This window comes from Sciurus carolinensis, chromosome 6 (genome assembly GCF_902686445.1).
Source record: "Sciurus carolinensis chromosome 6, mSciCar1.2, whole genome shotgun sequence".
NCBI classification, from domain to species: domain Eukaryota; kingdom Metazoa; phylum Chordata; class Mammalia; order Rodentia; family Sciuridae; genus Sciurus; species Sciurus carolinensis.
The window spans coordinates 136,071,303-136,084,538 of record NC_062218.1 but is presented as its reverse complement, the minus strand read 5'-3'; the positions used below and the strand labels follow the sequence as shown (position 1 = coordinate 136,084,538).

The window sequence follows — 13,236 nt, the reverse complement described above, 5'->3', positions numbered from 1 at the left end:
CCTATTCTTACCCCAACTCGTGGGCAGAACTGTGTATGTGAAGGTCAGAATTTTGCAGCTTCCATGTGGTGCGAGCTGCTGTTTCAAGGCCTATCATGGGCCATTTTATCTACACTAGGAATGCTGCAACACAAAAATTTAGATTTCATTGTTATTTTCTTTCCCAGAAATACATGAAGAATGAAATATTAAAATACTGACTCATTTTATAGGTGAGGTTACTACCAGTTATAAAAGTAAGATGAGGCCAGGAACAGTGGCATACACCTGTAGTCCCAGCAACTAGCAGGGAGGGGGACCTGAAGCAAGAGGATTGCAAATTCAAGGCCAGCCTCAACAACTTAGTGAGGCCCTAAGCAACTTAGTGAGACCCTCTCTCAAAATAAAAAAGTAAATTTTAAAAAGAGCCTGGGTGCTGAAGAAATAGCTCGTTTTGAGAGAGTGCTCACCTAGCATGCGCAAGGGCCGAGGTTCAAATCCCCAGCGCGGGGGTGGGGGGTGGGGGGGGGGCTCAGTGGTAAAGCACCGCTGGGTTCAATTCCCAGTACCAAAATAAGTAAATAAATAAAAAGATGAGAGTTTAGGCACTGTGGCTCACACCTCCAGTGTCTGGAGACTGAAGCAGAAGGATCATAAGTTTGAGACCAGTCTCAGCAACTTAGCAAGACCCTGTTTCAATATAAAAGGGGTAGGGAAGTACTTCAGTAGTACAGTACCCCTAGGGTTCAGTTCCCAGTACTGCAAATAAAGAGACAAACTTTAGTTAACTAGAGTAGAGAATTCTTTAAAAATAAACTGAAAGATAGAGTTGGCTGGGGTATAGCTCAGTGGTAGGGTATTTGCCTTGCATAACCCAGGCCCTGGGTTCAATTTCCAATACCAATAAATAAACAAACTGAAGGAGATTGGGGGAAGTCAGTTTCTTGTGCAATGGAAGGCTATTTTATTAGAGCTTACATACATAAAATAAAATTCAAGGGCTGGGATGTAACTTAATGGTAGAGTGCTTTGTTGCCTTACATGCGCAAGGCCCTGGATTCAATCCCTAGGCCAAAAAAAAGGGGGTGAGGGGAGAAAAAACAAAATCCATGAGAAATCTGGACTGCTGATATTTTCCCATTCTGTAATTTTTTTTTCCTGTGATCTCCATTATCCAAGCAAGGTTTAAGTAAGGAAGAGAAGTAGCTTATCCAAAGTTACAGATCAGACAGCCTGACTTAGTCCATCTCATGATCACTATACAGACTAGAGTTGGAAACTGCACAGAGATGTGGCCCATACAAGGGAAGATGCTTGGCCTTCGTTTAAAGGTATAATAAGCAAGTGTAGTCTCACTTCTCTGCCCACAGATATCAACTCTAGTTAGTTAGTTTGTTTATTTATTTACCAGCTCTATCTGTATTCACCAATTAAGTTAAGGCAGGCTTCACAGTTATTACCAGTGCCTACCAATGAGTGAGTCCTTCTGTGTTAGACTTACATTGCTACCCTCCAATGAAGCCCCAGTCCCACTATTTATGACTAGGGGTACATGTATAATAGTGGGAACGAAATAAAAGGAACAGGAAGAGGGTTCAGAACAGGTACATTAACTAAAAACAGAATATTAATACCAAAATCTCAGAGCACAGCAGGATTGTACTATGAGTATTTCTTGAGAGACTGTACAAGACAGTTCCTCAAGTTTAGAAAACCCAAGTTTTACCCAGCAGTCTGGGAGATCTGGAGAATCTACAAATCAGCTGGCTGGCTGGAAAAAGAGAATCTCCTATGAGTGAATTTTACTTGTTTTTTGTCTGCAGTACTGGGGATGAAACCTAAGGACCCAAGAATGCTAGATAAGCACTCTCCCACTGAGCTACATCCCTGACCCTCAAAAATGAATTTTAAAACGTCAGATGCATTTTGGGGGGTTTGATTGTACTGGGGATTGAACCCACAGGTGCTTTACCTCTGAGCTAAATCCATGGCCCTTTTTATTTTGAAACAGGGTCTCACTAAGTTTCTTAGGGCCTTGCTAAATTGCTGAGGCTGGCCTTGAACTTGTGATGTTCCTGCATCAGCCTCTCCTGCCACTGGGATTATAGGTACATAACACTGCGATGGGCAGCCAGATGCTTTATTGTAGGCTGCCTCTTCCCATGAGCTAGCTATAGCTAGTTCGTGAGTACCTTAGCCTACCATGTGATTCCCATTTCCTACCAAAGATAAGTATATAATGACAATGAAGAATAGATATGGTATAAGTAAGGAATTTCAGGTAGAAATAAGGAAACAAAAGATCTAATTTGACTTAGAAAAAAGCCCTCCTCCCCCCCAAAAAAAACAAACAAAAAACAGTCACACTTAAAGGTACATTGTTGAAAATCCAAACTATAAAATTCATTACATGCCACTATTACAACATTTACAAAAAAGGACATTTTACACGAAGGCTTGCACAATGTTGACAAAATCATTTTAGAGCACACGATTTATAAATACATAAATATCCATGCATTCTTTTACAGTGGTAGCTACTGGAAGAATGATCACTTCTAAAAGCTGATCTAGACAGATTCCTTTTCATTCCAGTTGCCTCTACCAGGAGTCTTTAAGAGCTGCTGTGGTCACCATCACATTCATCCCAGCCTCCTTTCTAAGCCTGTGGCCCATGATGAAAATGTGATATGATACATCTTCTCCTTAGCTTTGATGCTGAGGGGGAAAAAAAGAAAAGGTTATATATACATGCAGTCCAGTGAATCGAATTCATCTTCATAAATTAAAATATAGCAGTGATATAATATTTATGTACTATACAGATGGTAAGTCTACTCAGAAATTATTAATATTTTACTACATACAGAAAATTTAGCAAAACATTGACCACACCATCCATTTGGAAGCCAGAATCTAATTTTCTTTTCTTGTCTCTTGCATTCTATAAATGTTCACAATTTAAAGTGGTAACGGAAATACTTAAAACGCACCTTCATGCTCTCCAGTGAAGGGTTCTAAAAGCAGAATCACACAAACACTTTTTGTTCTAAAGCAAAAGTAGTCAGATTCAGGTAGTAATTCACAACACTTCACACTGAGTTGGTATTTAGGAGATGAGAAGGTTATATATTTCTGGAGTTCACACTATTACAAACTGTAAAAGCATGTCTTCAAATAGTGGTGAACTGAAGCAGATATATTCTTTCTGGGGACTCTAGCACCTTTGGTAAATTTAAAGTTGGCTTTAGACAACTTTTAAACAGGGTGTGAAGAAATCACTTTGGCTGTCACCTTGTATTTGAATGGATTTCCTTAACATTTAGCAATGAATCAATCTGAGAGTCTTTTTAGTAATCAGAGTTTTCAAGGTATGACCTATTTCTTAGCTAAGCAAGTCAGTCTTTTTAAGGGATGATAAAATGAAATTCCTTAGTAGAAGCAAAATATAGGAAATCTTTTTCCTTTTGGGAGAATGCAGTGTCACCTTAAGAAACGATCTTCAGTCTAAAGAAGAAAAGTCCTCTCAGTCATCTCGAATTTCCAACAGGACAAACCCCGCCCCCCCCCAACTACAACAGCACAACAGTTGCCACTGGTATAGGCTGCCCAAAGTACAGTCTTTTGTTTTGTTTTGGTTTTGGTTCTAGGGATTGAACCCAGAGCTTTACCGCTGAGCTGCATCCTTAGATGTTTGAGACAGTTGCCCAGACTGGCTTCAAACTTGTGATCCTGCTGCCTCAGCTCTGGAGTCACTGGGAGTATAGGCATACACCTCCACAGCCAGCCAGAGTACAGTCTTTTCTACAACGTACTGGCAGTTGATTCATCCATTCTGGTACTAGATAAAAATATTGGCTTTTTCTGACTTCTAACAGATATAAAAGACAAGTAGCTCTACTGAGCATAGTTTTAATCTTGAGATATAAGACAGCCTCTGAGTTAACAAGTCTGAAAGGTTGAATTTATTGTAACTGTTCACCAATACTTGTCATCTTAGAACATGGCTGCTCTCACCAAAGCATTACCTCACAGCTTACTAAGACTGGGCATAATGCACAAAAGAGAGCCTCTTGAAATGCAGGCACACTGGTTTTTCGGACTTCCACATTTCATTTATGGTCACTTTTCATACTGCCATTTTTCCTCTTGGGATACAAATATTCTCAGGAAAAATGGATCAAATAATTAAGTTGACAACTTCTCTGAGTCAGTAATAACAGCTTCCTAGACAATCACTCCTCTCTCCTTGATTAAGACATTACCTTGGAAATATTAATTCTGACAGTCATAGCAGTGACACTCTTCCCAGAGTCAGCTGCTCCTCTTTGTTAATTATCACTTATTACAGGTGAGCTGGGCAACCACACATGCTGCAAGCAGGTGCCTCTGGATGGTGGTTAGATAATCAAGATTGTTTGCTCAATGTATTTGTGTTTGAATCCCTCTTTCATAAGAGAAAATCATACGCTGCAACTCTTTGACAAATCCCACCTGTCAAAGACCAGTACTCATTTTTCATATAAAAAAAAAAAAAAAAAAGGTTGACTAGGCCACAGAAATGTACTTGCCCCAAAGCTGCAGAATAGCCAGAAAGTATTTTTAAAATCTTACTTTAAGGGCTTATGTCTCTAAGTCATCATCACTGTCTGGTCTTGAGATACCAACCATGCCAGGTGATTCATTTCCACTCGCTAGCTAGCTTTAAAACCCAACTGACCTCTAATTTTAGAGCTAAGAATCAATTCTGGGCAGCACAACAGACGTTTTCAGGTGCATGGCTTAACATCGGGGATTTTTTTCCCTCCTCTGGCCTGACATGGTTGCCTAATGTTTGACAGCTTCCTCTATTACATGCAAAAACTGCAGGTAAGGGGAAAAATTGCTGTGTAGACCCTGTGGCTCTTTCCAGTGGGTTTGAAGAGCAGCCTTCTGGAGGAGACATTCATGGCACATAGATGATGACTTGTTCTCAGGATGGGCTTATCTAGACAGGTTTTTATTTTGTGCTGGGAATGGAACTCAGGGCCTCATGAATGCTGGACAAGCACTCTGCCACTAAGCCACTTCCCCAGCCCCGTAGAAGATTCTTAATTGCACAACTCAGCACACCCTATAAGAATCTCACTTTTCAGGAGCAGATGAATTTCATTTTCAGTATCATCAGCAGTCTAAAATTAAACTTGGTTATTAAGAAAACATTAGTTTTATTTGAAGGAAGTTACAATATACCTAATCCAAAAAAGTATAGAATTATGGCCACCATGCAGGCTTCTTCCAGGTGGCACTGCTTTCAGGGATGCTAAGTTCATGCCTGAGGACTCTTCTCTGGAGACTCATACTATACAAAAGATGGTGTCAAGAAAGCATCCCAGGGAATGGACTCTACATTTTTAAGGTGCAAGGCCCCTTTACAGTTTAGACAGATCTTTCCTAATGTATACACACGTCTATGAATAATGTTGAGGACATGCAAAATCTCTTTAGTCTCTTTCTGGGATCTATAGCCCAAATATCATGGAGTGTTCTGATCTCTTATAGCCTAGCAGAACTGGAAACAGTATAGCTACTGTTCAGAAAAGAAGTAAAATCGAGAACTAATGTAAGAAAAACAGATCTGAAGGACCGCAGAAAACCCCTTAGGAACAAAAAGCAAGGAAAGCCTGCCACAAATAGTTAGGAAATGATGGCTCACCCCTGCCCCATGGGGTGTACTCCAGCAACTATCTAGATCCTTCCTGACTGGGCCCCAAGAACCTCACCACTCTGGGACACCCAAGGATTTTTAAAAGAATTACATGAAAGGCTCCAAAAAGCCCCAAACTACCAATTCACATGGCTCCCTGGCCAAAAACAGCTACCTGTTAGCAGCTGATTTTAAAAATAAAATAGCATCTCAAACATCAACCTGAATCTTCTGACTCCAAGCTTACATTAAAAAAACTAAAAGAACGCTTTATTTTATTTTAAGAAAAAACAGAAATCAAGCAGGGAAATCAAGTTTGGAACTAGAACACCTTCTGGGCAGCTGAGGATTCAATTCAACTATTCAAAAGGGGACTTCTTTATGTGCCCTGTCTCCTAAAACACACCCAACTGGGGTAAAACAAGGGCTTACCTATGTCTGAAGATAGAACTAAAGAAGCCAGAAGCTCTTTATTGCTTTGGTCAATTTTGTAAGTATTTGCTGAGTGCCTATTGCAGTTATAAAAACCAAAACGTCAGGCACTGTCAGTGTCACAATCTGCTCTAAAACAGGCCTGGGGAAATGCCCAAGGAACTTTAGGAGATAAGGGAGCAATCAGTTCTGTTATGTGAGGAGATTGGGACAAATGTGAAAAATGCATGTTGGGGGGTTATTCTAAAAAAGCTGGGATACCCAGCCCCATCCTTTCCACAGCCCCAGCTCCAGGGTTCAGATACAAGACCCTAGGCAAAAGCTCACCATATACAATCCCAGAGCCTCAGGTCAACTAAGGACTAGTCCTGCAGACTAGGGAACAGCTATGGTATCTGGACAGTACTCTAGTCACCACAATCCTTATCAAGTCAGAGAGGCCAAACAAGTCTGGTCAAGCCCTCACCTGATGGGACACCAATGCACTAATCTTTTACCAAGATTTTTTAACAAGTGGGAAATTTTTGCACTAGTCTAGCCAACGGTTTCCTTAAAATCAACCAAAAAACTTAAAATGGTGTGTGTGTAGACAAACCAAAGAGGTTGAGTTGATGTATTATTCCACCAACAATGCATAACTCATTATGGTGAGTTGTTAACTGGTTATAAAAATGTTTATATCAATTGAAGGGAAATAAAACTGAAAGGGCAAAAGATCTGTGGAATAGTAAACAAGGTAGTCAAAAACCAGTATACTCCAATATGTGTCATCAAAGCAGGGACCATTAAATCTACACTTTTTCAGCAAATGCACTTGGATATCCTATTTACCTTTTTCATTAATTCACTTCTGGTAGTAAACTGTGGCAGGTCTTCCACTTCAATACCATCAGCCATTTCCATCACCTTGTCTAGAAGGTCTTTATTGTAACTGCACAATAAAAAGTAGTAAGGTAAAAACCTTGGAAGAATTACTAGTCACTGTGGATTAATAAGAAATTGTAAATTACTAGACTGTAAACTCTAGAAGTATTAAATTCTGTTTTTAAAGAATTTAAAGTATTAAATTATTTTTTTAGGAACTTTGTGAGACCCTGTCTCAAAATAAAATAAAAAAAGATTGGGGATGTACTCAGTGGTTTACATCCCTGGTTAAATTCCCAGTACAGGAGAAAAAAATGAGAGGGGGGGGGGGAGAGGGAGGGAGGGAGGGAGAGAGAGAGAGAGAGAGAGAGAGAGAGAGAGAGCGCGCGCCCGCGCGCAAGAGAGTGAAAGACAGGGTCTTGCTGTTGTCTAGGCTGGCCTGAAACTCCTGGGCTCAAGTGATCCTCCTACCTCAGCCTCCCTAATAGTTGGGGCTATAAGCACAGGTTGCTGTGCTGAGTTCTTCAGTGGACTGATTTGATACTGTAAGGGAAACCTATACATGTTCAACACAAGGTTAGGAAATAGTTCTTCCTGATTTGAATATTAGGTTTCTGGAATGCCAACAGAGCAGATGTGTCAAGATTTTCCAAGACAGAGGCACCATACGTCTGGCAGTACATATTCATAAATATGGTATGAGGGCCAAAAATATAAACATGTATGTTTGTCTAGTGAAAAATAGCATCATTTGTTCATTTGCTCAATTCTCTGACATCTTTCTAATCTTGGACCTGTTAACCAAGATTTCCCAGTGATACGTAGAAGGCAGAAAGGGTGGATGTGTGTGTCTGGGATGGGTAAATCTGGTATATCCTATTCTAATAAATCCTGGTATCTGAAACAAAAGCCAAGTGGCTTTGGGGTTCGAGTGTGTGGCTCAATGCTAGAGCATATGCTTAGCATGCAAGAGGCCCTGCATTCAACCCCAGCACCAAAACCAAACCCAAGTGGGTTGGACTGCAGGGGTCATGTGAACAGAGTCAAGGTACAGAAACCAGCACCAAACCAAGTCATTCTATTCTCCTAACTTTAAGAAACTCTTAAGGGAGTATAAAGGATCCTCCAGATCTCTGCCTTCTTCAGGATGGTGTCTATGGGGTGCCTAATCAATCAGGCACTTCAAAAGTAGGACCTTGTTGTCTTGGTGCAGTAGCCAAAATGCAGTGGACTTTAGGACCTTGGCAAAAAAGGCATCTGTTCATAAAAGAAAAGCAGAAAAGTAAAGTTAGTTCCTGCTCAGGATCAAATAGTCTGGGGTCTGGGGAGAAAAAAGCCCTGGGACACAGATCCTGCCACCATGATATAAATCTGCCAATCCTGCCGGAAGCTGTATGCCCTACAAATATTATTTCCTTTCCCTCAGCCTCTTCATCTGACGGTGGGAAGCCTTGTTTCAGTCTATGCACTTTTTGCCAGGTGAGTGAAAGGAGCAAATGGACTTAAAACACACTCGGAAAAGGTGATGATTTGAGCAAAATTAGTAGTACTTATAACAGCAACATGGCAACTCTTGAGCCCACCATGTACTAAGATCTTGTCTTTTAATTACTGTAGTCATCATAAACCACCCAATTACCAAATGAGGAAACTGAGGCTCAGAAAAATTAAGCATCTTTCCAAGGGGCTGCAAGGTGGGAAGAAGCCGGCGGACCAGTCAATGCGATGGGAGATTGTGGACTGGTTCAGTCTGGGGCAGAGGTTTTGGGTCAGGGGTGAGGCCTGGGACAGGGCTGAGGGTCGGCAGGCAGGGAGCAGGGTCAGCCGGCCGGCAGGGGTCCGCACCTGCAGCCCAGGAAAAGATGGTTGGCCCAGACCATGGAGAGGGACAGCAGCTGGTCCAGGCGGCCGCCGCCGTCGGGCGGATCGCGGTAATCGGGCAGGTGGCGCAAGATGAATTCCATGCGGGCCTTCCATTGCTTCTCGCTCTCGGAGTAGGAGCGGAACTGCTCGGCGAAGTCGGCCGCCTGCCGTACCCCGGAAACCAGCTCTTCCACCGCGGCGGCCGCCTCGCCACCCACCATGGCTCGCGCCGCCGCCGAGGGCCAGATCCTCCCGCCGCTTTCCCGACGCGCACCGCGCCACCGCCCGGCGGCTAGAGGGGCCCTGACGGCGCGCGACTGCTCTGGAGGACCGGCCTGGAGCGCCCTCGCCGGGCTCGGCGGCGTACCCTGGCTCTGCCCGCTGCGCCCGCTGCCTCCCTCACATCTCCGCAGCCTCCCGCGACTGGAGTGGGTACTTAGGACTGCAAGGGCAGTTCAGGATTGACCACGGGGAACCGATGGGAAAACTGAGGCCCAGTGGAGTCGAGGCGCCCCCACCTCCAGTGGGCAGCCGGATGCCAGTTAGAGCTGTGCCATATCCCTTTTGCCCTGGGAGGTCTTCAGGCACCGCCCTATCCTGAGCAACACCAGAGGCCTGGACCGCAGAGAGATACCCTAATTTCTGGGGATTTCTACATGTAGCTGCCTGGGGTCTGTCTTTGATCTATTCCCAGGGGTCTTGACACTCCACAGCGGTTGAGGACCGCCTTCCTGGAGTGAGTAATCCATCCAATGAATACCTGCCAGGCACTTTCCTAGGTACTGGGGTTACACTAAGAGCAAACTCAAAGCCCTGCTCTGGCAGCGCATACCTTGTAATCCCAGAGGCCCAGGAGGCTGAGGTAGGATTGCGAGTTCAAAGCCAGCCTCAGCAATTTAGCAAGGCCCTAAGCAACTTAGTGAGACCCTGTCTCATAATATAAAAAGTACTGGGGATGTGGCTCAGTATAAAGTTCCCCTGGGTTCAATTCCAAGTACAAAAAAAAAAAAAAAAAAAGCTCTGCTCCGATGAACTTGAACATCTCGGGGGCGGGGAGGCAGACATTAGTGAAATAATTGCTCTGGCTCATGTAAATGAAAATTTTCGACGTTGACAAGTATTAATAAGACCCCAAAGGGCTACAAGCATGAATAAGCAAGGAACCAGCTCTAGTCTTGGGATCTGTGAAGTGATGCTGGAGAGCTGAAGAACGAGTAGGAGTTAACTTGGTAAGGGGGAGTAGGCCATGGCAACAGAACCTCGCCTGATAAGAGAATTGAAGATAATTGCAGGAGTGGACAGGATAGGAAAAGGGGCAGCCAAGAGAATGAAGGAGATGAAACTAGAGGTCAATAAGTTCAGCTGGCCATGGAAGGGATCCTGGTCTAAATCCAAAGAGGAATGGGGAAGCCCAGAGTGATGGTGCAGGCCTGTAATTTCAGCAACCAGGGCAGTGACACCTGTGATTCCAAAAGACATCGGAAGGAACCAGAATTTATATGTCCAGAGGAGACATCAATTTAATAATTTAACTTGCATGACTCTGCTATCTGTTATAGGGTAAGGTAAAAGACCAACTGAGAGAGGGGCTTCCTTGTAAGTGGTGAATTCCCCATCTATGAAGCATTCAACTTCACTAACTAGGAAATTCCTTGAGCCGCCACCAGACTTGGAAGACTTAATAGGCTTCTCCATTGTCCTTCATCAAATGTGGAGTTAGTATAGAGATCTTTAGAATCCAGGATCTAGGGCTCCAGTGCAAGTCCTACATATGGGGCAGACAGAGGCACAGAGGTTTATTTACACATTTAAGGGAGAATACAGGCCATCTTAAGAGTAAAAGACATTTTGGAGGGGTTCTCAACTTTTTTTTTGGGGGGGGCAGTATTTGAGGTTGAACCCAGGAATGCTCTGCCACTGTGCTGTATTCTCAGATCTTTTTATTTTATTTTTGATACAGGGTCTCACTAAATTGCCTAGGCTGGCTTCAAACTTGAGATATTCCTGCCTCAGCCTTCTGGGTCCCTGGGACTACAGTGAGGACCATCCTGTGCTGCTCTGGCTCTTCTTTTAAAGGAAACATGATGAAGGGTGGATCTGGGAGGGTATGTAGGAATGATATCAGATTGGTAATCTCGGGACAGGTTCTGGTGGTTTTGTCAGTCTCTTGGGCTAATGTGGTCTTCATTATCTGATCAATAGATAGCACTGGAAAATCTCCTTCTGATATCGTATCTCTCTTTGCTTAATCTATGGGGTGGGGAGCTAATTAATAGTGCACAGGTAGATTTACAGATTTCCCAGGAATTTGGGAGTAACAAACCTGGAATGAAAACAGATTTAGGGGATGACAGACCTGAAAAGTATGCAGAACTTCTGAATTCAAATCTTTTTCCTTGTCCTTCCTGTTTAGTTCTTATTTCTTCTACCTCATGAGGACCAGCACCAGGTTCAGTGACATCTGACTACATTAATAAGAAGGCATGCTACTCATACTCCTGCAAGAAGAGGCATGAACAGAGTCTGAAACCAAAGCTTCTTCCCAGCAGTCTAGATTAGGTGCCTAGAGCTACAGTTCCCAAAATGCAGATCATGTTACCCGACAGTCTAATTAATATGGCAGATTCCCAGACCCACCACTCAGATGCTCAGAGTCAAGGCTCCAGACATTTTGGACCAAATGTGAAAAACATTCAATAATCCAGGGACAGTGGCAAATATCTATAGTTTGGAGCCATCTTGGGCATCATAGTGAGACCCCATCTCTTAAAAAAAAAAGAAAAGAAAAACTGTTGTCGATGATTCTCTGAGCCAGATTCTTGGTCACCTGATTGTATGGTGCAGAGGATGGACCAAAAAATAGGAACCCAAGCTCCATGAACTGCAGCTACAGCTACATAGTCAACCCAACCTGTAGGATGGGAAAATGCTAAGGGTCATGTAGCAACTTTTTTTTTAACATTGTCTTTGAAAATGATGGGACATATGCATATATATACACATTCATGCAAGCACATTCAGACATGTATTATAAATAAGAATGCAGAAGCACATTAATAGGTCAGGCATGGTGGCGCATGCCTGTAATCCCAGTGACTTGGGACGCTGAGGCAGGAGAGTCAAAAGTTTGAGACCAGCCTCAGCAATTTAGCAACTTAGTGAGACCCTGTCTCAAAATTTAAAAATAAAATAAAAAGGGCTGGGATGTGGCTCAGTGGTTAAGTGCCCCTGGGTTCAATCCCTGGTACAAAAAAATACTTATTTTAAAAAAGTGCACTAACTCTTCATTTTTTGTAATGTGAATGTGAAGTAGTTTTAAGTATTAAGCCAGGTGTGGTGGGTACATATCTGTAATCTCAGCAGCTCAGGAGGCTGAGGCAGGAGGATCCAGAGTTCAAAGCCAACCTCAGCAACTTAGCGAGGCCCCAAGCAACTCAGCGAAACCCAGTCTCTAAATAAAATATATATTTCTTAAAAAGTGCTGGGGATGTGGCTCAATGGCAAAATGCCCCTGGGTTCAATACCTGATACCAAACAAACAAACAAACAAACAAACAAAAAACTTTAGTATTAACATTTCATACGAGTCTAGTAAGTCCAGCTACTGACCAATTTATTGTTTCTAACTTGTTTTTATGATTCAGACTTTTTCTTCTTCTTCTTCTTTTTTTTTTTTTTTTTTTTGGTATTGGGTATTGAACCATTGAGCGACATCCCAACCCCTTTTTGGTTTTTATTTTGGAACAGGATCTTGCTAAATTGCAGAGGTTGGCTTTGAATTTGTGATTCTCCTGCCTCAGCCTCCCAAATTGCTAGGATTAGAGGTGTGCACCACTGTGACTGTCTATGATTAAAACTTTCTTAAAACAGAGTACTAAGAAAGACAAAGTCAGTTTTCCCACCTCATTTTATTTTATTTTTTTTTTTCTTTTCCAAGCATTTAAAAAGATTTTCAGTTTAAAAATCTGGCAAAAACAGATTACAGACTAACTTTGCCTGTGGGTCATACTCTGCCAACCTTGCTAAAATCAGGTTGTAAAAGTCCCCCAAATGTGTTATTTTGTGAAATTGCTAAAAAAAAAAAAAAAAAAAGTTTTGACTATTTAGTCTGTTGCTTTTTTAATATGAATTTTATCATCAATTTGTTAATTTTTGCAAAAACAAGTTGCTGATATTTTAATGGGAATTGTATTGAATTTATAGATCAGTTTGGGGAGAATTAACATCAATTTTAAATCTTCTAATCCATGAACATGGTATGGTATATCTCTCCATTTATGTATGCCTTCTTTATTGTTATAATCTACTTTTAAATCCTGTGAAACAGCCAGGCACAATGGTGGATGCCCCTAATCCTAGCAACTTCAGAGGCTGAGGATGATTACAAGTTTGAGGCCAGCCTCAGCAACCTA

General features: G+C 42.3%; 1 protein-coding gene and 1 long non-coding RNA gene across 4 annotated transcripts; one reads left to right on the top strand and one right to left on the bottom strand.

Moving 5' to 3' along the window:
* Positions 1 to 2,318: 2,318 nt before the first annotated feature.
* On the bottom strand, positions 2,319 to 9,115 carry Cdkn2aipnl (CDKN2A interacting protein N-terminal like). Of its 3 annotated transcripts, XM_047556463.1 has the most exons (3): positions 8,807 to 9,107; positions 6,929 to 7,028; positions 2,319 to 2,697 (listed from the first exon to the last, which is right to left on the bottom strand). In XM_047556463.1, exons 1-3 carry the CDS (start codon positions 9,043 to 9,045, stop codon positions 2,686 to 2,688), a joined length of 351 nt encoding a protein of 116 aa, XP_047412419.1. In that variant the 5' UTR covers positions 9,046 to 9,107; the 3' UTR covers positions 2,319 to 2,685. The 3 variants fall into 3 exon arrangements, with proteins under 3 accessions (XP_047412419.1, XP_047412418.1, XP_047412420.1); XM_047556462.1 differs by lacking the exon at positions 2,319 to 2,697 and having other exon boundaries at positions 6,884 to 7,028; positions 8,807 to 9,108; XM_047556464.1 differs by lacking the exons at positions 2,319 to 2,697; positions 6,929 to 7,028 and adding an exon at positions 7,386 to 8,218 and having other exon boundaries at positions 8,807 to 9,115.
* Positions 7,390 to 12,273, top strand: LOC124987293 (uncharacterized). The gene is made up of 3 exons (XR_007109161.1): positions 7,390 to 8,440; positions 10,785 to 10,929; positions 11,238 to 12,273. It is a non-coding gene; the product is annotated as an uncharacterized LOC124987293 (long non-coding RNA).
* Positions 12,274 to 13,236: the final 963 nt, after the last annotated feature.

Excerpts from the sequence above, each read along its gene's own strand:
- Cdkn2aipnl (XM_047556462.1), bottom strand. The coding sequence starts at position 9,045 with ATGGTGGGTGGCGAGGCGGCCGCCGCGGTGGAAGAGCTGGTTTCCGGG. Across the intron at positions 7,029-8,806 it reads CATCTTTTCCTGGGCTGCAG|TTACAATAAAGACCTTCTAG; the intron begins GTGCGGACCCCT and ends TTTATTGTGCAG.